Source organism: Notechis scutatus, chromosome 7, assembly GCF_049901735.1.
Source record: "Notechis scutatus isolate UNSWTSFEM ecotype Mainland chromosome 7, rNotScu1.2, whole genome shotgun sequence".
Lineage (NCBI taxonomy): Eukaryota > Metazoa > Chordata > Lepidosauria > Squamata > Elapidae > Notechis > Notechis scutatus.
In genome coordinates this window covers 24,156,954-24,180,501 of record NC_142015.1, presented here as the reverse complement: position 1 = coordinate 24,180,501, position 23,548 = coordinate 24,156,954, and the positions used below count along the sequence as shown (strand labels likewise).

At 43.2% G+C, this 23,548-nt stretch overlaps 1 protein-coding gene across 2 annotated transcripts in view; it reads left to right on the top strand.

Moving 5' to 3' along the window:
- GRIK4 (glutamate ionotropic receptor kainate type subunit 4) overlaps positions 1-23,548 on the top strand; it is a 364,998-nt gene that overhangs the window by 236,457 nt on the left and 104,993 nt on the right. For both annotated transcript variants that reach the window (XM_087970153.1, XM_087970154.1), the window contains exon 6: positions 14,604-14,782. In XM_087970153.1, coding sequence (XP_087826279.1) covers positions 14,604-14,782 — 179 coding nt within the window. The remainder of the gene's footprint in view (positions 1-14,603; positions 14,783-23,548) is intronic.

Here is a 23,548-nt window from a genome sequence, read left to right as displayed (position 1 = left end):
CAGGGATGAAGCTCCCACAACTTCTGAAGGCAACTTCTGTTCCACGGGTTGATTGGTCTCCCTGTCAGAAAATTTCTCCTTATTTTCAGGTTGAATCTCTCCTTGTTCAGTTTCCATCCATTGTTCCTTGTCTGGCCTTCAGGTGCTTTGGAAAATAGCCTGACCCCTTCCTCCTCTCTGTGGCAGCCCCTCAAATATTGGAACACTGTCTCCCCTGGTCCTTATCTTAACTAGACTAGCTATGCCCAAGTATATTATATGAACTCGGATAACCTGTGACTGGTCCAGATGTGGCTAGTGGTTGTGAAACTAGATTTCTAACTCTTGCTCCCGTCCAGATGTTTTTATTGTAACCCTGGGTAGCTACGATTATTGTATTTTTGTCCCAGATTTCTCTAATGGAAGTTTTTCCTTTCGAACTCTGCCTTATTTTTCTTTGACCTCCAGTTCATCACTCATCTTGTGGGCTTTGAGAACCATCTAGCTATTTCTTCATTACTAATGGCAGAAAAGAATCAATGACATTTAAGAGGACAATTGGAAGGGAGGCAGCTAATCTCTCCCTTGTTTCATTGACCCTGTGTTAAGATTCCTGCTACTCTGTAGCCTTTAACAACAAGAAAAACACAGTCTTGCTTGTTCTTGATCTATATTTCTCTTCATTTGAGAGCCCTCATGGCAGTTCAATATCAATAACATGCTTTTTTGTCCTTTGTCTTAAACATGGAGTAGTAAAGAACAAAATCAGGAAGCCCAAGTCATCAGAATCTATGGCAAGGGTCTTCAAACTCGGCAAGTTTAAGACTTGTGGATTCCAACTCCCAGAATTCCTGAGCTAACATGACCGGAGAAGTAATCCTTGGGAGTTGAAGTCCACAAGTCTTAAAGCTGTCAAGTTTAGGGTCCCCTGGTCTATGGAGATCCTCCATCATCCAGGTCATGGTTGTCTCAAAGGTGCTTTTCCAAAAGGCAACTGGATTTTCTTTGTGTTTGCTTGAAGACATTTCACTTCTCATCCAAGAAGCTTCTTCAGTTCTGACTTCAGAACTGTCTGAACACTCAGAACGGAAGAAGCTTCTTGGATGAGGAGCAAAACGTCTTCAAGCAAACACAAATAAAATCCAGTTGCATTTTGGAAAAGCACTTTTGGGCCAAGCCATCAAGCAATTGGGGAATGTTTCAACCTTCCCTATGCCTCAACAGCAGCACAACACCACATATATCTGAACCAACTCGTATCCTTGTATAAACCCAAGACATGGCACACTAGAGCAGTCCAACATACTTGCTGGGGAGTAATACACATGCTTAGTGTTTAATTTTTCTCCGCTTCATTTGTTCTTTCGTTTAACTGGCTAGAACAGCTCAGAAACCAGATTGCTTTTAAAATAGCATGGCCCCCACCATTAATTGAGTCAGGCTGATTGCTTTTAATCACGTGTGACTGAATGAGCTGGCTGCCAGCTGAGTGCAGCTGGGAAGAAGGCTTAAGCTGTGACATCAAACTACAAGCCTGAATTATGGGCAGCCCCTTGGCGATAGCCCAGTTTATAACAGGACCAGGGAGGGAGAAAGGAACCTTTTCCCATTCTAGTTCATGCCTTATCCCCTTGAAATTCTTTCTCTAATCAAGATGCATTTCTGTAAAAGGAGCACTGTGAATATTTTTTCTTTTTCCCTTATGATTTAAATTCTCTTTATCTAACCTGGAGAAGATTGAACGGAGGGAAGACGGTTGAGTTCTTATTTAAAAGCCAGGTGCCGAAGTGCTTTTTTTTTTTTTTTTTGCAAGAAGTTTTGCTTTTCATCTTTTTACTTGAAATCAAACAACTTCCATATTGATTGAGATTATTTAAGAGGAAAAAGCAAACACTTTTCCACGTGTGTTCATTTTGCTAACTTTCCTAGTCCTTAATCAAGTTCAGCAACTCTTTGGCTATTTTCTGAAGCAACACAATTAGATTCTGTTGATGGCAGTGAGACCAACTGAGTAACCTTTGCAAAAGATCTTGAGGAAGGAAGGTCACTGCATTTCAAGAATCCACCGCCACTTACGGATAATTGGCTGAAGGGCCAATCAGTATTAGGAGAACGTGAGCATAGCCTTGTTAAAAACATGGTTAAGTCCAATGTCAACTCATAAAATATTTCCATGGTCTTTTTAGACTTGCCAACAGAAAGGGAGGAGGAGAGCAGTGGGATAGCTTGCAAACCGAAACTGCATTCCATAAATGTTTTCAAAGATAGTAACTAGGTGACTGAAGTTTCTGCCACACAAAATCTAACTCGAGAGCATGATTGATGACTCTTGGCTATGGATGTGTCCCATTGGAGAGTATGAATTATGATACACCCAGGGAGTGGGGGAAAAACCAGGGTCAAGGCTAACAATGAATGAAGTGTCTCAGAGTTGGCTACACCCAGGCCATGCCGCATCTTTTAACTCCCAATAAATCCTTTTGAAGTTTTGGAAGTTGGCCTTGAGACTCATGATTTAAATGGGGTTTAAGTGCTGGAACCCTGACATCCATCTTGCCTGCATTCCATCTTAAATGGTGGTCTCCACCAGATACGTCTAAGAAGCCCACCTTATTCCAAAATTTTCTCCCCTGCTTTTATAATCCGCCTGTTTCTAGTTTGCTCAGACAGTGTATGCCAAGGGTCTTCAAACTTGGCAAGTTTAAGACTTGTGGACTCCAACTCCCAGAATTCCTGAGTTAACAGGACTGGGGGAGGAATTCTGGTAATTGAAGTCCACAAGTCTTAAAGCTGTCAAGTTTGGTGTATGCACTTCTTCCACTGCCCACGTGATTCTCTCCAAAATCACTAAAGAAGATTTGGCTTGATATTCACATTGGTCTTTCCTACAGGAGATTGATAAAGAATAGAGCCGTCAGCGACATGTAAAATAGGTTCCTGTGTTTAAAGAATCCTATTGCTAAATGCCAAAAGTGGGGGCAGAAACATAGTTTATTTGATTTATTTTTATTTGATTTATAAATATATATATGGTCACTCTCTCTCTCGGGCGGCTCACAAAAATTAAAAACCCAGGATACAACGCGGTGGCTCAGGGGCTAAGACACCGAGCTTGTCGATCAGAAAGGTTGGCAGTTTGGCAGTTCGAATCCCTAGCGCTGCATAACGGAGTGAGCTCCCGTTACTTGTCCCAGCTTTTGCCAACCTAGCAGTTCGAAAGCATGTAAAAAATGCAATTAGAAAAATAGGGACCACCTTTGGTGGGAAGATAACAGTGTTCCATGTGCTTTCGGCATTTAGTCATGCTGGCCACATGACCACAAAGATGTCTTTGGACAGCTCTGGCTCTTCAGCTTAGTAACGGAGATGAGCACCGCCCCCTAGAGCCGGAACGACTAGCACGTAGGTGTGAGGGAACCTTTACTTTATACAACAATAAGAACAATAACTCCCACAACCTCCTCTGGTGACAGCAATGATTCAAACAAGCCATTTGATGGGCTCCGTCCCACTCTGGGTTCCCAAGGACTGTTGGCAAAACTGGGTCTTCAGGGCCTTGTGAAAGAGTGTCGAACTGGACACAACTTTAATCTCTGCAGGGATGATGTTCCAAAGGGAGGGAGCTACCACGGAGAAGGCCATTCTTCTGGGTCCTGCCAGATGTAGGAGGGGAGACCCAAAATGTTCCCTGCCTCCCCGCTCTGGTGGGTTGGGTGGATATAGTCATTGGGTGGATGTCCTTCAGATAACCTTACAGCATTTTTGACCCTACATCATTTTAATCCTCCCTTGGGAATTTTGAGTTGACTATTTCTTAGACTAGAATGTTCTTGTGTTTTAATGAAAAGAAGGACTAGGGGTGACATGATAGCAATATTCCGACGCTCAGGGGTTGCCACAAAGAAGAAGGGGTCAAGCTTCCATGGAACCTTGGGTCGTCATCGTAATCCGTTCCAGGACTATGGTCACTACCCAATTTGGTTGTGACTGGAAGTACTACCATCTATGCATGCACGGACCAAAAAACCAAAAAAATGTGGTGCCAAAGGGGAAATCGCTGTGGCAATTTTCAGGTTTGCTTGGTCGCCACCCGAAGATTCTGTTCACGACCAGAAGCAAAACTGTTCTGAAAATTTTGGTCATCAGCCGATTTGGTCGCAAACAGAAGTGTTCGTGACCAGGGGTGGAATTCATGTTTTTAAATAACCGGTTCTGTGATCATGGCTTAGGTGGTGGGCATGGCTTGGTGGTCATGTGACTGGGTGAACATGGCTTGGTGGTCATGTTATTGGCTGGATGTGACCAACTCAACATCACTCACATCGAGGCACGCATCTCCTCGTCTGGCCTTTCATGACTGTGAGGATGCTGCAACAGTCATAAGTGCGAAAAATGGTCAAAAGTCACTTTTTTCAGTGCCATTGTAACTTTAAATGGTCACTCCACACAAGCAAAGTACCAGCAAAGGAGGGAAAAATAAGAGATGTTCCTGAGACAGGAAGTCTAATTCTACCAAGAATGTAATAAGGGTTAATGGAGAGGCAGTTTCTGTAAGCAAGACCAGAATGTTTCCTTCCTACCTTCCTTACAGGATTAGGCCAGTAATTTCTTCTAACAACAGGCTCTCCAAACTGCTTAGAATGTTAACAACCGGTTCTAGCAAATAGGTGCAAGCTGGTAGAATCCCACCCCTGTTCGTGACCCAAAGTTCCACTATATTCTCCAAAGCCCCTGAAGGCAGGACAAGAAGCAATGGATGGAAACTAATCAAGGAGAGAAGCAACCTAGAACTAAGGAGAAATTTCCCGACACTGAGAACAATTAATCAGGGGAACAACTCACCTCCAGAAGTTGTAAATGCTCCAACACTGGAAGTTTTTAAAAAGATGTTGAATAACCATCTGTCTTAAATGCTGGAGCTGTGATGGCAAACCTTTTCCACGTTGTGTGCCAAAAGTGTGCACGCATGCATGTGCTCGCATGCCTACACCCATGATGCAATGTGCGCGCGTCCTCCTGCACTTGCATTGCACACGTCTGTGTGCATGCGCATGTGAACCCCTCACCGCATGCCTCTGTGCATGCACATGCAACTCCCCTGCATGCCACATGCATCTGCACATGCCTGCGCATCTCCCACATGTGCATCTCCCCCCACGCATGCATGGCAGATACCTGATAACCAGCTGGCTGGTGTGGGGTGCGCGTGCATGCACAGAGGGGTTCTTCAGGGCAATCTCTTGCATGCTGGCAGAAATGGCTCTGCATGCCACTTCCGGCACGCATGCCATAGGTTCGCTATCACGGTGCTAGAGGGTTTCCTGCCTGAGCAAGGGGTTGGACTAGAAAACCTCCAAGGCCCCTTCCGACTTTGTTATTCTATTCTAACTCTTCGTACAGATAATCAGAATGCAATAATTAACGGTGTTGGGAAATGAGCAAGAAATGAGCATGGAGGTTCTAGGAGAATTTTCCACTCTTTGGACAGGCAATATTTCCCCATCCCGCTAATACTGTGCATGCAGAGTAGGGTCTCAATTCATTTGGAGTGGGAAGGAAGGTGGAGAATGGGAATCAAATTGGCAAAGGTCAAAGGGGGACCTTCCAACCTTCCAATGCTACCAATCACCATAAAAACCGTGGTTTCCACTCCTCCATTTATTACTGCATGCATGGACAGCTCTTAGCCAGCCGGCTGATCCAGCAAGCTGCTAATTGCTGCCAACCAAAATAGGGGCCATCAACAAGGTCAGGAGAGAATCTGAACAGAGGCGATGGAAAAGAAGCAAGTTTCAGTAGCTGGAATTTGAGGGCGGGAGGGGGAGAAGAGATGCTTTCCTCCCTCTCAAAATTGAGCAGTTTTCATCCGTTTAGGAAGAAAAGTTTCGCCAATTTATCGGGGAAGTCAGAGGGTGGTTTGTTTTTCTCCCATTTTTCAAACATCTGTTTGGCTTTTAAAAGAGAAAATGTGATGACCCGGGGCGTGGCACAATGGCAACACAATCAGACAATCAGAAGGAGTCCCTTTGTTAGCTCCAACGTTGCCCCCAATGTCCTGGTTACCTTCTGAATGGAGAAAAACTCTCCCAGGAACAGCCTTTGGCTGCAGAGAATCAAGTCCAAAACATGGTCAACAAAAACTGTAACTTTAAGTCCAAACAAGGCAAAATGAGGTAATTAGTCTGGCAGGGCAGGAGCAAGAATTCCAGATGTGAAGGAACGGCTGTAATTCAACACGGTTGGGAGGATGCCAGGAACACAGATAAGCAAAGTCAACACAAGATAAACTCACGTTTGTTCCCAGCAGATGCCGCACTCAGCATGCATCTCTTTTAAACTCCCATTCCCAGCTGTGGCTAATGAAGGGAATCGGGGCCCTTTCCTCCCCTGTAAGCCACGCAACCCACGTTGCTCTCTTCTCCGTTCCTCCCTGCATGCCCTAGGATGAAGAGGGGGTGGACCTGGGTCTTCCTCTGAACTTTCTCTCCCTTGTTCTACCTCTTTCCTGCTCTGCCCAGCCGGATTTTGCCCTTCCCCAGTTTCCTCCACAGTCAAGGGAGCCACACTCCCACTCCCTGTCAGCTGTTCGTCTTCCCGCTCAGATTCAGACTCTGACAGGGGCATGACAGAAAACCGGAGCAAAATGGAATCATACACAGCTCCTATTGCTCCTCTTTCCAGCAATAAATGCCTCTCTCCTCCAATGGAGGGAATCACAAAAGATTGCTGGTTGCACAAGGTACCCCTAAAATATATATTACTTTATATCAAAGGCTAAAAAGGGGTGCGATGGGAACAGCATGGGGCCTTTAAACCTAGCCACTTTAACAGGGCTGAGCAGGGTTTTGACAGCTTAAGTGATGCTTAAGTGACAAAGGGGGGCCTCTTGTGTGCTGTTGAATCCCACCTCTTGTGAAATAAATTCTGTATTTTTGCTATTGCCGTGCGATTAATCCTCAAATGGGTTCGCATCTGGGTATAATGGGAAGAGAAGGGACAATATACCAAAAGAGACTTAGGTAGACAGGCTAGTAAACACCACGTTACGATTTTTCCTTTTCTTTTATATTCCTTCGCTTTAGGGCACTGTTGGGTTAGCTTTTGTGACTTAAATTGTTGCGCAGGCAGGGGAAATCCGAAGTTTCAATTATGTTTTGTGGGGCCCCTGAGTGTTTCCTCTGTACATTTTACAGGCTAGCTGGCCAGCTCAGATATTCATCTCAGGTCACGTCAGAAATGTGGGAATTAGAAAGGGTGAAATCATTCATTTGAATTTGAAAAGATTGGAAACTTTAATAAAAACGTAGAGTTATATAGTTCTAGCACAATGCTGGGCCATATTGTCAGCAGGGATATTTCCAACCAGCAATTCATTCACGGGAAGTGTTAATACCACTTTATAATGGCTTGGTAAGAACACACATGGAATATCGCATCCAGTTTTGATTGCCATGATGTAAAAAAAAAAAAAGATGTTGAGATTATAGAAAGAGTGCAGAGAAGAGCAATGAAGATGATTAGGGGACTGGAGGCTAAAACATATGATAAACAGTTGCAGGAATTGGGTATGTCTACTTTAATGAAAAGAAGGACAAGGGAGACATGACAGCATGGTCCCATTTTGGAAAGGCTACTACAAAGAGGAAGCGGGTCAAGCTATTCTCCAAAGCATCTGAAGGCAGGACAAGAAGCAATGGGTGGAAACCAATCAGGGAGAGAATCAATCTAGAACTAAGGAAAAATTTCCTGACAGTGAGAATAATTAATCAGTGGAACAACTTGCCTCCAGAAGTTGTGGATTCTCCAATACTGGATGCTTTTAAGAAAATACCGGATAGTCACTTGTCTAGAATGGTATAGGGCCATGATGGCAAACCTATGGCATGCATGCCACAAGTGGCACCTAGAGCCATTTGTGCTGGCACGTGAGCCGCAGGCAAACTTACCTCTCTGCACATGCACACAGCTGATTTTTTTCCAGTTGGTTTGAGGCCTTTTTCAGCTTCCCAGAGGCTTGGAAAAAGCCTCTGTAAGGCTTTTCAGAACAAATTATAGGCCCATTTCATCACTTCCTGTAATACCGGCCTATAATTCAGCCTGAAAAGCCTTGCAGAGGCTTTTTCCAAGCCTCTGGGAGGCTGAAAAAGGCCTCAAATCAGCTGAAAAATCAGCGGTGAGGTGCAGTGCAGGTTAACAGGGTGGCAGGGAGGATTGTGCGCGCATTCGCAGGGGGCGTGGGGAGGGGTGCACGTATTGCATTCTGGGTAGCTGGCACACAAATGCATGTGCAATGGTGTGCGTGCAATTTTTGGCACAGGAGCCCAAAAAGGTTAGCCACTACTGGTATAGGATCTCCTGCTTGAGCATCCGGTTGGATTAGAAGACCTTCAAGGTCTCTTCCAACTCTGTTATTCTGTGTGGGTGTCAGTCCTGAGGGCACTGTAAAAGATGGATAGTTGCTTGAATAGTACCACATTTGCAGTAAATATCCTTGTCCTGTGGGAGAGACCCCCGTTTTTCCGCGTGGCTCTAGCCAAACCAGTGCACAGTCTGTTTAAGCATCTCCCAACCATCCACTCCTCCTCCCGGCAACTCCTTAAGGAATTTTATCCAATGATGAGGATACTTCACCTGAAGTTTCCATCTTTTTTCATTGCTCTGAGGTGTAGTAACAATCTCCTCAGCGCCACCTGAAAAGCTTCTCCTTGATTTCAAACTTTTTGTAGGGGGCACTTGGACAAATAATGGGCGGGCCAGATCATGTGACGGAATGATATTTAAGCTAACGTTGTTATACTGTATAACTAGACAGGTCCTACATTGGGTGATTAAAGGGTAGGTCAGAGAGCGTGGGTCACTGGCTCTACGTAACAGTCTAGTACCTGGAAGAGGCCACCTTGTCCTTTCCATCAGACAGTAGAATGACTTGAAAACCTGAATGCCTTTATATAATACATTACACAGATCCTGGCTTCATCTGGGGACATATGGCATGAGGGAAACAAGGGAAAGCAAAGATAAATGGAGGCCAGGCTCAGTAGGAGGAACAACACGTGTTTTATTGCATTTAAAAATCTGTTAATGATTTTGTCTTAAGGTAGCATTGTTGTTTCAATGCCCAGATTGCCACTCCCAAATTTTCTTATGGATTAGTCTCCCAGTTCAATCAAAAGCAGCTTTCCTTGATCTTGAAGTGCTGGGACTGTATAGAGCTCAACTCCAGTATTTTTAGCAAGGGGCCATGCTAGCTAGGGACAAGTTCAGGGGTGGGCTGCTGGGGGCTCTCAGGCACTCGGGAGAGCCCCTAGCTAAGACTCTGCGGGGCTCGGAAAGCCCCCAATAACCTCAGAAAGAGAAGCAGCAAGAGAAAGCTCTTAATAGGCTTAATTGAACTTCTGGGCATTCAGCCAAGAGCATTTCACACCTCGTAAAAGTATTGCAAGCTAGATAAACTATCCACTCAGCACTTGAGAGGGAGAGCCATTGAGAAAATCAGATAACATAGCCACTAGCCTCGGAGGGGATTAATTCCCAAATAATAAGAATCACATTGTCAGGGTTCCGGCAGTTACTCCAATTAAATCATGAGCCTTGAGCCACACTCCCAAAACTAAAAAAGGATTTATTTGAAGGTAACATTCTACGTCCGGCACTAACCTGGGCGTAGCCAACTCTGAGATATGTAATTCACTGTCACCCTTGATCCTGCTTATTCCCCCACCCCTCTGCGTACACTAAGACTTCAAGGTCCTTCTTATAGTCACTGCTATTAAGCCTGGTTTCACCCAGTCTTTTATTTAAGTATTAAATTAAATGCACGGTATATATTTTTTTGGTATATATCTTTTTTTAGGTAATTAGGGCAAAGAAGTGATGACAAGTTGGCCACACCCACCCAGCCACGCCCACCCAGCTAGTCATTAGGGCAGAGAGCCCCTTGCTAAACAAAATTTGAAGCTCAGAGTTGTAGCTTTTTAGCAAGCAGGGCTATCTGGAAGGAGATTCCCCCGAGGAGGATTTCAAAGCGATACTTCTAATTATGAAGGGATCAGGTTTGAAAGGGCAATCCAATCAACCAAGGCAAGGGAGAGGGGAAGAGGTTGAATGCAATAAAGGTAGCAAGACATAATTGTTTCAGAAAGGTAGTTTACGGGTGAGGGAACTGTCATGGATAGGTCAATGCCTGGATGATACAGTGCCTCAAGCACCCAAAGGGAGGAACATGCAAATGATCCAGTCCTGAATGTAGATTTTTTCCAAATGGCTTCTTAATATCTCTTGGAGGAAGAGATTCTCTCAGCTATGGTTGATGGTCCAACCAGTACTGTAGTCATCGCTTGTCTACTGGAAGTTCAGAGGTCCCAGGCTGACCAATTTACTTTGTATTTTGAAGATAAAGCTGTCTGTATTTCTTTGGGTCAACGAGATATCGCCATGGGGAACAAAGCTCCACATTGGTGACAGGAAAGACATCCGGCCAGTAAACACTCAGCTCCATTCAGTTGCTCAGACCCCACCCCGCAAGGGATTATGGGGTCATTAAAAAGAAGATGATGATATCGCCATGAGGACTGAATGAAAGATGGATGAACCCCAAAATATATAATCAAATTAAAATTAAAACACCTGAAGATGAGAAGAAGCTCTCTGGAATTTTGAGACCCACAACTTGTGTTCTAGATCATTCTGTGTTTATGAAGTCCACCAGAAACAGGACAGCTTTTAACAAATGACCTTGTTCCCACATTGTACATCTGTTGTGAATTTCACCACTGTGGTTTGTGAAACATGTTGTGTGGATCCTAACTATTCTTTCTGTTTTTGATGATCTAATGCTTAGTTCCTAATTTTTAAAAAAAAATCTCATTTTTTGGAGTGGAGGATTGTTAATTTTCCCCTCCTAGAGATTTTACAAATAACAACAAACATAAATTAAAAATATTTTCCCCCAAAGCTGCAAAATTTTATTTCATGGCTGAAAGCTTAATCTCTATTGAGTAACATGATTGATTATAGACTCATTTATTACAAAATTAAAACTGTAGGCTTTAATCAATTACCATCAATTCTAATTACAGATGAATTATATGAAAAATGGAGGGAGGGAGGGAAAGAAATAGAAGGTCGTGTTTTTTAAACAATGCTCCATAAGTTGTTCATTGGAGAGAAACTATTACCTTCATTAAATATTCCTTGAATGTTACCTGTAGCAAATTGTTGTAATTTCAATTTTAATCAGTTAAACAAAAAAGCAGCTCATCAGCAAAACACACAGTTTTCAGAGCAATCGATTCAAAGAAAAACTGCCTATCTTTCAGAGTCAATTTTGTTGAAAAACAATTTCTCACACAATATGGAACTTCCTCCTCTTACACTAGGTACCTGAACGCAGAGGTGTCCAACCTTGGCACCTTGAAGACCTGTGGACTTCAATACCCAGAATTCCCCAGTCAGTGTGGTTGGCTAGGAAATTCTGGGAGTTGAAGTATTGGATGCCCTAAGCAATAAAAGTCTGAAATAATCTGCATCTCTCAAGCCAGTGATTTTTTAAACTGTTTGACCAAATTACCTTCTTTCCAGTCTCCATAATGTCATTATAGACCCATGGTGGCGCAGTTAGAATGCAGTATTGCAGCTACTTCTGCTGCCTGCCGGCTGCTTGCAATTTGGCGGTTTGAATCTCACCAGGCTCAAGGTTGACTCAGCCTTCCATCTTTCTGAGGTTGGTAAAATGAGGAGCCAGATTGTTGGGGGCAATAAGATGACTCTGTAAACCGCTGTAAAAGCACTGTGAAGTGGTATATAAGTCTAAGTGCTATTGCTATTATCCCATTCACACACAGCCCCTTTCTCAAAAATACAGATACTATTGCTTGACACGAGCAATTCAGGAGTGCCAGTCCCAACCTTGATCCTCAATTCACAAAGAAGCAATTACAAATTGTTTCATTACCCCCAAGATACATCCAAATTGCCCCTTTAGCAGTAATTCCACATCCCAGTTTAAGAAACATCGCTTTAGGATGATTGCTCAAGTTGGATTGTACAACAGTCAGAAGTTTGCTTTGTTATTTCAAAAAAAAAGAAATGATTTGTTGCAATTGTCTCAACATTGGCACAGAGAATGTACTTGGGCACTTGGGGGCAATTTCAGAAAAAGACCAATAAAAACACCAGGGAAAGACGAATTTACGAGATTTAGCAGAGAAACAAGAATTACGAGGTTATATTTCTTGGTTCACACTGAGATAAACAGTAGAATAGAGGAAATAATAGTCGTGATAGCAACCTAACATTGTGGTCCATTGTTACCGCTCTCTGGTCAATTTTCCAATCTGATACTTTCCAGCTGTTTCCAGAGGTTCCTACACATCTGGAGAGTTCAGTCGCAGGTTGAGGAAAGTTGTTCTGTGGGATTAAAAGAGATGTGGCTCCTTGGAAGGAAGATATAAATAAAGCCTGCTATGTTTTGCTAGCTAACCTATAAAGGCATTTGAGTTTTGAGAGCCAGACCTTAGCTAAACATGCTGATAATAAAATAGCTAAGTAGGGTAAGAGTTGGCTAATAACTGGATGGGCAGCCATCAAAGGAACTTTAGGTTTGCAGGCAACGCTGAGAAGCAAGGGAATCAATGTCCTGGAAAAAGGACAATAATAGTATTTTTGTACTGTTTGCCAATAAAGTACATAGCTGTGTTTGTACAATATATCCCGTTGATATCCAAATTTATCTGAAGGAGCAGGTCATAATAGAACCAGGTGGGTATGTGGCTCTCACAAAATCTTGTAGCCCCAAAGATGGTTCTCTGTGGATATCAAAAATAGTGATGTTCTTTGTAGAGATTCTCCATCCTCCAGGTCATGGTTATCCCAAAAAAGTGCTTTTGCGGGAGGCAACTGGACTTTCTTGTTTTTTTCTTTTTGAAGATGTTTTGCTTCTCATCCAAGAAGCTTCTTCAGCTCTGACTGGATGGAGGGGAACGGAAGGATTTTTATTCCTTGCAGACAGCTGATCATTTGCATCCTTTCAGAGGGTCGTTGAGGCCACTTGGAGGTTTATCTGTGTCCTCAGGGTCACTTGAGTGGTGCAAATGGTTCCTGTAGTCTGCATTTTTTTTCCTCTGGCAATCCCTTCCTACTCCCACACCATTCAAAGGGTGTCCATCCCAAATTGTATAGCTAAAAGTCTGTAGAGATTCTCAGTCATCCAGGTCATTGTCCCAAAGGTGCTTTTTTTTCAGGAGACAACTGGACAACTGGATTTTTCTTTGAAGACATTTTGGGATGAACCTCCTTTGAATGGTGTGGGAGAAGGAATGCATTTCCAAATAAAAAAACTGCAGCTACAGGAACCATTAGCATTACTCAAGTGACCCTGAGGACACAGATAAACCTCCAAGTGGCCTCAACGACCCTCTAAAAGGATGCAAATGACCAGCTGTCTGCAAGGAGTCTAAATCCTTCCCTTCCCCACCATCCTGTCAGAGCTGAAGAAGCTTCTTGGATGAGAAGAGAAACGTTTTCAAAAGAAAAAACAAGAAAGTCCAGTTGCCTCCTGAAAAAGCACCGTTGGGATAGCGATGTTCTTGAACTTTAGCAGCTGGACAAGACTCTTGAGAACACCACGGACAGTCAAGAAAACTACCCAAACAGAGAAGTGAACCAATCAACTCAGAGTTTGTTTATTGATTTTTATTTTTTATTTATTTATTTTATTTTGTCAAGCGATTATAAGATTACAGGTATAAGTATAAACATGGTTATGAATACATGAAATGGATACATATAAGAAAAATAAAAAGAAACAGTAGGACAGGGACGGTAGGCTCGTTGGTGCGCTTATGCACGCCCCCTACAGACCTCTTAGGAAAGGGGTGAGGTCAATAGTAGACAGTCTAAGGTTAAAGTTTTTGGGGTTTGGGGAAGAAACCACAGAGTCAGGTAGAGTGTTCCAGACATTGACCTCTCTGTTGCTGAAGTCGTATTTCCTGCAATCAAGTTTGGTGCGGTTTACCTTGAGTTTGTATCTATTGTGTGCTCTTGTATTGTTATGTTGTATAGTATTGTATTGTTCTCCCTTGAGGGACAAAGAACTAGGCTCAAATTATCCTATTGTGGATACATTAACTTTCTGGAGAAGGCTGTCCTGCTGGGAAAGAAGAAGGGAAGAAGAGGATGGCAGGAACGTAGGTGGCCTCAATTACAGTGGTGATGTATGCAGAGCCACAAGACCTGAAGGACCAGGTTAAGAAGAGGTCCTCATGGAGAACTTCTATCCATGTGCTTGCTAACACTGATTTGATGGGTCATGATAAGTCAATCAGACCTCTGCAGTAATGTTTGTTATACTTGTTGAATTTCTTCACATTGAACTGACTAGTGAAGAATAATCATGCATGGGGGCGGGAAATGTGACGTCCTTCAACCAAGAAAGGATGCTGTAAGGTGAAGGGCCTTTTTGATTATTTTCATGTAACTAAGAGAAAGATGGGGTAAGATTTACAGGGACAAATCCTGCACTAAGTTTTCCCAGATTTCTTTTCAACTGGTTTGACCTAACCTAATCATTTTGGGTTGCTGACGGATGAAACTTCATATTGAACCTGTGTTCCTTTCCCCCGCAGGCCTTCTAAACCTAGAGAAATTGCTCCGACAGTTCCTTATCTCTAAGGAAACTCTCTCCGTTCGGATGTTGGATGAAAGCTGGGATCCCACCCCATTGCTAAAAGAGATCAGGGATGACAAAACCGCCACCATCATTGTCCACGCCAATGCTTCCTTGTCCCACACGATCCTTAAGAAGGTAGGAACAGGGGATGCTCACAGTAGTAGCTAATCTGCAAGGTTGGGATAGGATTTGCATGTTAACATTTGGAACTTGGGTTCAGGTAGTTAAGGAATGGGCAGAAGATATATGTTGGGATAGTTCTCGCGTGAAATGGAGTGGTGCGGTGGCCTTGAGGTGGAGCTCTCAGCACACAATCAGGAGGCTGTGAGTTCAATCCTCGGTAGAGGCAGATATTTCTCTCTCTGGGCGCATTGAGAATGTCTCTGCTGAACAAAACTCCGCATTGGTAACAGGAAGGGCATCCAGCCAGTAAACACTCAGCTCCATTCAGTTGCCCAGACTCCACCCGCAAGGGATTATGGGGTCATTAAAAGAAGATGATGAGATGATGAATGGATTTTCTAAAACCATATAATTCAGAGAAGAAAAATCCAAAGACCATGGCATGAACTCCCATCTGTCCAAAAAGAGTTGAACTTTCTAATCTTTGAGAATGTTCTGTTTTACCTAAGTAGTCATTTTTTTCTCCCTGGCTTTCTGTTTTCTCCACGCATTCTGGAAAAAAAATTGTTTTCTTGCCTTTCCGAAGATTTGTTATGAGTCAGAACAGTGGGCCCTTCAGGGTTTGAAGTATTTGGCAGTGTTCCTGAACAGCCCATCACAAAAAGGGGGAACAAAATAAACAATGTATAAACAAGCATTTAAATCCATGTCTTCCTCAATGCACATTGGCCTATCGTTGGGCAGGGCCTTTTGAGGGGGTGATAGTCACTTCACAGGCATTGGGCCTTGAGGGAAGGCATCTTTGATGCTGTCTAACTTATTTGGTGCAAAAGATGGAGGTCTTTCAGAAGTGAAGATCTGAAGCAGAAACTGGGAAACGCAGGAGAGGGCCTGCAAGTGAACGTGATGAAATTTCATAGACTTTCCTGTGCTCGTGGAAGGGTGAAGAATCGATGGCCCTACAGATTCTGTTAAAGCAGGGGTCTTCAAACTTGGCAAATTTTAAGACTTGTGGTCTTCAACTCCCAGAATTTCTCCTCCAGTCATGTAAGCTCAGGAATTCTGGGAGTTGAAGTCCACAGGTCTTAAAATTTGCCAAGTTTGAAGACCCTTGTGCTAAAGCTTCATCTTGAAATGACTTCTAATGCCCCTTCCACCTGATTGTAAAGAATGAGCAGAACTAGGCAGTCCCTCAAATAACCAGTCCTGTGCCATGAAGCTCTTCTTAGAGATGGTCACCAGCACCTTCAATGGCACCCAGAAAGCAAGCTTCCAGAATATTCTACTGAGAACTCCTTTGACCCATGGTCAATCATATTTAGAAGTGTTGCCCTCATGTAATTAAGGCATGTGTATTTAAGTGGGCAATCCAACTGGAAAAGCTTTTGAGGAAGGCTCACTTCAAGCTAAACTCATTTGAGGCTATGAGCTTCTATTATTTATTACCATTATTCTCTAATGCCTGGCATCCATGTTGCACTGAAACACCACAGAGTAGAGTAGAGTAGAGTAGAGTAGAGTAGAGTAGAGTAGAGTGGAGTGGAGTGGAGTGGAGTGGAGTGGAGTGGAGTGGAGTGGAGTGGAACAGAACAGAACAGAACAGAACAAAACAAAACAAAACAAAACAAAACAGAACAGAATAGAATAGAATAGAGATCTTTATTGGTCAAGTATGATTGGACACACAAGGAATTTGTCTTTGGTGCATATGCTTTCAGTGTACATAAAAAGAAAAGATACATTCATCAAGAGCCAAGAATCATAAGGTAGAACACTTAATGATAGTCATAGGGTACAAATAAGCAATCAAATCTTACTAGGAAACTGTCAAGATAAATCGTAAGGATACAAGTGACAAAGTTATAGTCATACAGTCACAAGTGGGAGGGGAAGGGTGATAAGGAATGATGAGAAGATTAATAGTAATAGTAGTGCAGACTTTGTAAATAGTTGGACAGTGTTGAGGGAATTATTTGTTTAGCAGAGTGATGGCTTTTGGGAAAAAACTCTCCTTGTGTCTAGTTGTTCTGGTGTGCAGTGCTTTATAGCGTCGTTTTGAGGGAAGGTGTTGAAACAGTTTATGTCCAGGATGTGAGGGGTCTGTAGATATTTTCACAGCCATCTTTTTGACTCATGCAGTATACAGGTCCTCCATGGAAGGCAGGTTGGTAGTAATGTTTTTTTCTGCGGTCCTAATTATCTTCTGAAGTCTGTGTCTGTCTTGTTGGGTTGCAGAACCAAACCAGGAGAGGAAAGAAAGTTTTCCCCAAGAACACAGAAGTTGGGTGGTCACTTCTATTGGGTAGTTTTATGTTCTCCACAGAGTTCAAAAAGTGAAAGTTGGAATACTTTGGACATGTGATGCAAGACTCTGAAAAATACGCCATACTTCACTTCATCCTCCAGGAAAAGATTGAAGACAAACCAGGTCCAGGCAGAAGAAGAACATCATGGCTTCAAAATCGAAGGGACTGGTTTGGACAAAACTCAACAACACTTTTTCGTGCGGCTGTTGATAAAAATAGGATCACCAACATGATCACCAATGTCTGATGACGGATATGGCATTAGAAGAAGAAGAAGACAGAGCTCAAAGATGAGGAGCAAGTGGCTTTGGAGAGAGGAAAACGTGACGCTATGGATACATGCTCAGGATCCAGAACAAGGACCAATGGACAGAAACTAGTCAAGGAAAGAATGAACCTAGTACTAGGGAGACATTTCCTGACAGTGAGAACAATCAGAATCAGAGAGCTAGAAGGAACCTTGGAGGTCTTCTAGTCTTGCTCAAGCAGGAAATCCTATAGCATTTCAGACAAGTGAGTGTCTAGTCTAGTCTAATCTTCTTTAAAACCTAATCAGTGGAACTGTTCCCTTCCAAAGTTGTGGAGTTGTGCTCCAACACTGGAGGTTTTTAAGAAGAGATTGGACAACCATGGCATGGAGTCTCCTGCTTGAGCAGAGGGTTGGACTAGAAGACCTCCAAGGTCCCTTCCAAACTCTTGTTATTCTATTAGTCTGCAAAGTCGCTCTCTTGATTAGTCAACACAGGTACAGAGGCCTGGCTGTCTGGCATTCACAGAGTCAAGTCAAACGCCAATAATATTTGCCTGGTTCTTTGTTGAGATCCTAAGCACAGCACAGCACTGTTTTAAGCACCCAGATCACAGGACAAGCGTCAGAGCTGTGCATGTGTGCGCACCCTGAAATCAAAGGCGAGTTTTGTTTGCAACCCCTTGATGGCTTGTGTTCAGTGTGGGAAATCAGAGCCAAGATATGGGGTTTCTCGGCTGCTCTGCCTCTCTGCTCTCTCTCTCTCTCTGCTCAGTTAAAAAAGGATTTGAATGAATCCTCTCAGTATTGAGGGCTCTTCCTTTATCCTGTTGCCATAGCAATATCACACAGTGCTCGGCGACAGAACCAATGGGATTTGGAAAGCCTGCGCCTCTTCCTCGTCCTTTCTTGGAGCGTTTTCCCCTCTTGGGCCCAACATAAAGCCATTCAAGATTGAAAGGGTTACATGGATTTTTTTTTCTTAAAACCAGGGTTTTTAATTTGGTTCGTTTAAGCTGGAGGTGCTTACAGATGATCGTCGATATAGATGCGGCAGTCACATGTCTGATCTGATACAATCTGATCTTCTTGAAAGGATAAAGGTAAAGGTAAAGGTTCCTCTTGCACATATGTGCTAGTCGTTTCCGGTTCTAGGGGGCGGTGTTCATCTCTGTTACAAAGCCGAAGAGCCAGCACTGTCTGAAGACGTCTCCGTGGTCATGTGGCCGGCAGGACTAAACACTGAAGGCGCATGGAACGCTGTTCCCTTCCCACCAAAGGTGGTCCCTGTTTTTCTACTTGTATTTTTTACATGCTTTTGAACTGCTAGGTTAGCAGAAGCTGGGACAAGTAACGGGAGCTCAATCCGCTACGCGGTGCTGGGGATTCGAACCACTGAACTGCCAACCTTTCTGATCAACAAGCTTAGTGTCCTAGCCACTGAGCCACCACGTTCCTCTCTTGAAAGGATAGCTCAACCAATTGTCCTTTGGAGAACCCATCTCTGAGGAGGCCTCACTTGGTCAAGAGAGGTGCCAAGGATCATCAGGCAATTGTTGATGTGGACCAGGATTTGCCAGAAGGAAGAATAAAGGCAGATGAACTTAAGCCAGAGCTTTGCACCACCAGACAGAATTCACCTCATCAGATCAGGAGGAATCTCCTCCTCTTCCTCCTTTCTAAAGTCAAATCCATATTTTAGCCCTTCCTTTTCAACAGCAGCTCTTCTGGTTTATTCTTCTTCCAGCCTATTTTTGTTCACTGTGGTATCTTCTTGCGATAACTTTGGGGTGAAGTTGCAGAAACACACTTATCTTGGTTGATGAAATTACTCAGTTCCCAGAGAGATACACCTAGTAGAATCATAAAGTGGCCGAAGGAACTGCAGTAGGTTCACCCAATCCTTCAACTCACAAAAATGTACATGGAGTTAGCATGAACTAAGTTTAGCATATTGCACAAATCCCCAGGTGTTTGACTGGCCTTTGTCAATGAGTTGGACAAAAAGAAAACCACTATACTTTAGGAATCTTCTACTGGTCCGAATGGTTTCTCAACATAATGCATTATTCTACCCCTTGGCTGGCAGTTGTCTTGGGCTCCCAGAAGATGGTCTTCCCCAGAATTACTTATAATAGTTATAAATAAGAGAACCATTGACAGTTCTACCCCTTGCCAACGGCTGTTCTCACAATTTTATTTTACATCCCACTTGACAAAATTCTAGTGTCTCACAATAGGTTAACCATTTGTGTTTGCCTGTTATTTGTCATCTATAAAATATTTCTTGGGCCAAATTCCACAAAGGTGTTTCCAGAAGCAATTTAGGTTTGTATCTAGTCCATGTTCTCAATAAGGCTCGTCTAACGTTAAGATAAGGAAGTAAGGAGTCCCTGTGGATTTTACGCCGCTAGTCATTCCTGACTCTAAGGGGTTGTATCATCTCCATTTCCTAGCCAAGTAAGCCAGTGTTGCAAGAAGAGCTTCCGTGGTCATATACGTGGTCATATATGCATGACATCACAGAGAGCTTTTTCCTTTTCACCGAAGTGGTACCTATTTATCTACTTGCATTTGCATGCTTTCAAACTGCTAGGTGGGCAGAAGCTGGGCTGAGGATGGGAGCTCACCCACTGCATGGCCCTTGGGTCTCAAACATGGGCTGCTGGCTTTCCAGTCAACAAACCCAGCATCTTAACTACTGAGCCACCATGCCGCCCCTCGCCTAAACATAAGGATTTTTAAAATCCAGACATTTGACTTTGTTGTGTCGCAAACATCCATGCCACCCAAAACTCAGGACATGTTCTTCTAATTCCAAAAGCCTTCTATTTCTCAGAAGAGTGACAGCCCCAAAGTCATCCATCCCAACCAAACAGCAAGCTGCCAAATACAATTTCAAATTGGGCAAACTCCAATCCTCCTCTTCCCTTTGTATCTTGTAACACCTTATATTTAACGTGTGGTTGTTTCCCCTGCCTAACAATTTTAGATATATCCTTCTGCCTCTGTTTAAACAGCACATCAGTTGTCAAAACAGGTATTGTCTGAAAGAAAAACATCCTTTCAGACGAGACACTCACTTTTATCACAGAGATTCTTCCCAGCAATGACAGTAGTAATTTCTCTCATCTTAACATATCTTCTTGATCTTCATTCCATATCTTGATATACCTATTTAGAAGCCACATACAATTCATATTTGTCATTGAGGTTTTTTTTTCTTCCTTGCTGGCATTTTCCTGCAAGTTCAGGGTTCTTTATTAACTGATCGATCAAGTAGTGATCCATTGGTGGCAATAGGAATTGACCGATTGGCTTGTCCCTTGAGCCTTATATAGTGGGCCGAGAGTGACAGGCTCAAAGTCATCCAGCCGACTTTCATGCCTAAGGAAAGACTAGAACTCACCATTCCCTGGTGGTTTTCCTCCAAGTCACCCAGTTGGCTTCATGCCCAAGATAGGACTAGAACTCACCATCTCCTGGTGATCGTCCCGAAGTCACCCAGCCAGTTTTCATGCCTAGAGCAATACTAGAACACACTGTCTCCTGGTGATTTTTCTCCAAGTCACCCAGTTGACTTCATGCCTAAGGCGGGACTAGAACTCACCATCTCCTGGTTTCTAGCCCGGTGTTTTAATCACTAGACCAAACTGGTTCTCTCATGTTTGTCATAGTGCTCTCCAGATATTTTATTTATTCGTTAAATTTATATGCCACACATCTCACTTCTCTGGGTAGCTTCCCTTCATACCTTACCCTACCATTTACCTTCTCAATCTTAAAACTCATTTTATTCATCCATTCTGTTTGGCCAACTTCTTTTCAGTCCATACCCTCCTCCCTCAGGATTTTGAGAGGCACGAATGCTTCATTGTCTGAGAAAACCATCTTGGTTTCCACCCACTAGCATGCTTGTTTCCAGAAAGCCAAAGAAAATAATTGCTGGTGTTTCTTTGATTGGAATTGAAAGCACCTGATTTCAAAGGTAGAAGCAAGAAAAACACAGATGTGCCTGCCCATCCCAAGCTTAAAAAGGAGGCACATAATTAACAGATTAACAGAATTGGAAGGGACCTTGTAGGTCATCTAGTCCAACACCTCCCTGCTGCCCAAGCAGGAGACCCTACACCATTTCTGACAGATGGCAGTCCAGTCTCTTCTTGAAAGCTTCCAGTGATGAAGCTCCCACAACTTCGAGGACAAACTGTTCCATTGGTGGATTGCTCTCACTGTCAGAAAATTTCTCCTTATTTCCAGGTTGAATCTCTCCTTGTTCATTCACCCATTATACCTTGTCTGGACTTCAGGTGCCTTGGAAAATAGCTTGACCCCCTCCTCTCTCTGGCAGCCCCTCAAATATTGGAAGACTGCTCTCATGTCTCCCCTGGAGTCCTTCTCTTCACTAGACTAACCAGGTCCAGTTCCTGCAACCATTCATCATATGTTTTAGCCTCCAGTTCCCTAATCATGCTCTTCTCTCCACTCTTTCTAGAGTCTCAGCATCTTTTTTACAGTGTAGTGACCAAAACTGGATGCAGTACTCTAGGTGTGGTCTTACTGAGGCTTTATAGAGTGGTATTAGTACCTCCCTTGATCTGAAGCAATCGGTGGGACAGGAGATCATGTTGGTCACCTGGGAATCTTTCTTAGTGTCCCCCTTTTTTTCACCCTCCTCTATTTGGGCTCTACATGGCAGTTGCGGCTCTGTGCAAACAGTGTGTGACTCTGAGATGAAACGTGGCGGGAATAAAGTGTGTTTTCCCAGCTGGCCTCTGGATTACTCAAAGTCAACAAGCCTGGAAAAATATGGCAAGCTGAGCTCCTTGGTAACAAGCAGGCTCATGTTGCATCTTGCCTAAAAACAGGTGAAGAGCTTCTGTGATTTTTTTTCCCCCCAGAAGCGTTTCCTTTCAGCCCAGAAATGCTCAGCGAGAACTGAAAGGTAATTTAACAGAGGAGGAAGCAACAAAGAGGTAGCTCATTTTTACAGCACAACGGTTAAAACAAAAAGAAAACAAAAAAACCACCAGCATTATATCTGCAAACCCAGGAACCAAGGGAAGCAGCCTCAACCCCTGTGTTCATAATCTAGGCATGGGCTACTTAGAGGATCAGGTGAAGAACAGCAGTTGGAGTTGAGCCTGGGAGGAAATCAGAAACCAGAAGCTTGTCCTTGATCCATGTTTTTATCTGAGTTCCTTTTTAAAAAGCCAAGTGGCTACCAGGTTAAACTTCCAGATTTCAGAGGGAGGCCCCATACGTAGGATATAGAATAGAATAGAGTAGAGTAGAGTAGAGTAGAGTAGAGTAGAGTAGAGTAGAGTAGAGTAGAGTAGAGTAGAATAGAATTAGAATTAGAATAGAGTAGAGTAGAGTAGAGTAGAGTAGAATAGAATAGAATAGAATAGAATAGAATAGAATAGAATAGAATAGAATAGAATAGAATAGAATAGAATAGAATAGAATAGAATAGAAGAATAGAATTCTTTATTGGCCAAGTATGATTGGACACACAAGGAATTTGTCTTGGTGCAAATTCTCTCAGTGTACATAAAAGAAAACATACATTCATCAAGAGTCAAGAATCATCAGGTACAACACTTAATAATAGTCATAGGGTACAATAAGCAATCAAATCATACTAGGAGCCAGTCAATATAGATAGCAACAAAGTTACAGTCGTACAGTCACAAGTGGGCAGAGAGGGGTGATAAGGAGTGATGAGAAGATTAATAGTAGTAGTAGTGCAGACTTAGTGAATAGTTGGACAGGGTTGAGGGAATTATTCGTTTAGCAGAGGGATGGCGTTGGGGGAAAAAACTGTCCTTGTGTCTAGTTGTTCTGGTGTGCAGGGCTCTATAGCGTCGATTTGAGGGAAGGAGTTGAAACAGTTTATGTCCGGGATGTGAGGGGTCTGTAAATATTTTCACAGTCCTTTTTTGACTCGTGCAGGATGCAGGTCTTCCATGGGAGGCAGGTTGGTAGTAAGTGTTTTTTCTGCAGTCCTAATTTTCCTCTGAAGTCCGTGTCTGTCTTGTTGGGTTGCAGAACCAAACCAGACAGTTATAGAGGTGCAGATGACAGACTCAATCCTTCCTCTGTAGAAGTGGATCAGCAGCTCCTTGGGCAGTTTGAGCTTCCTGAGTTGTCGCAGAAAGAACATTCTTTGTTGTGCTTTTTTTGATGACGTTTTTGATGTTAGGTGTCCATTTTAGGTCTTGT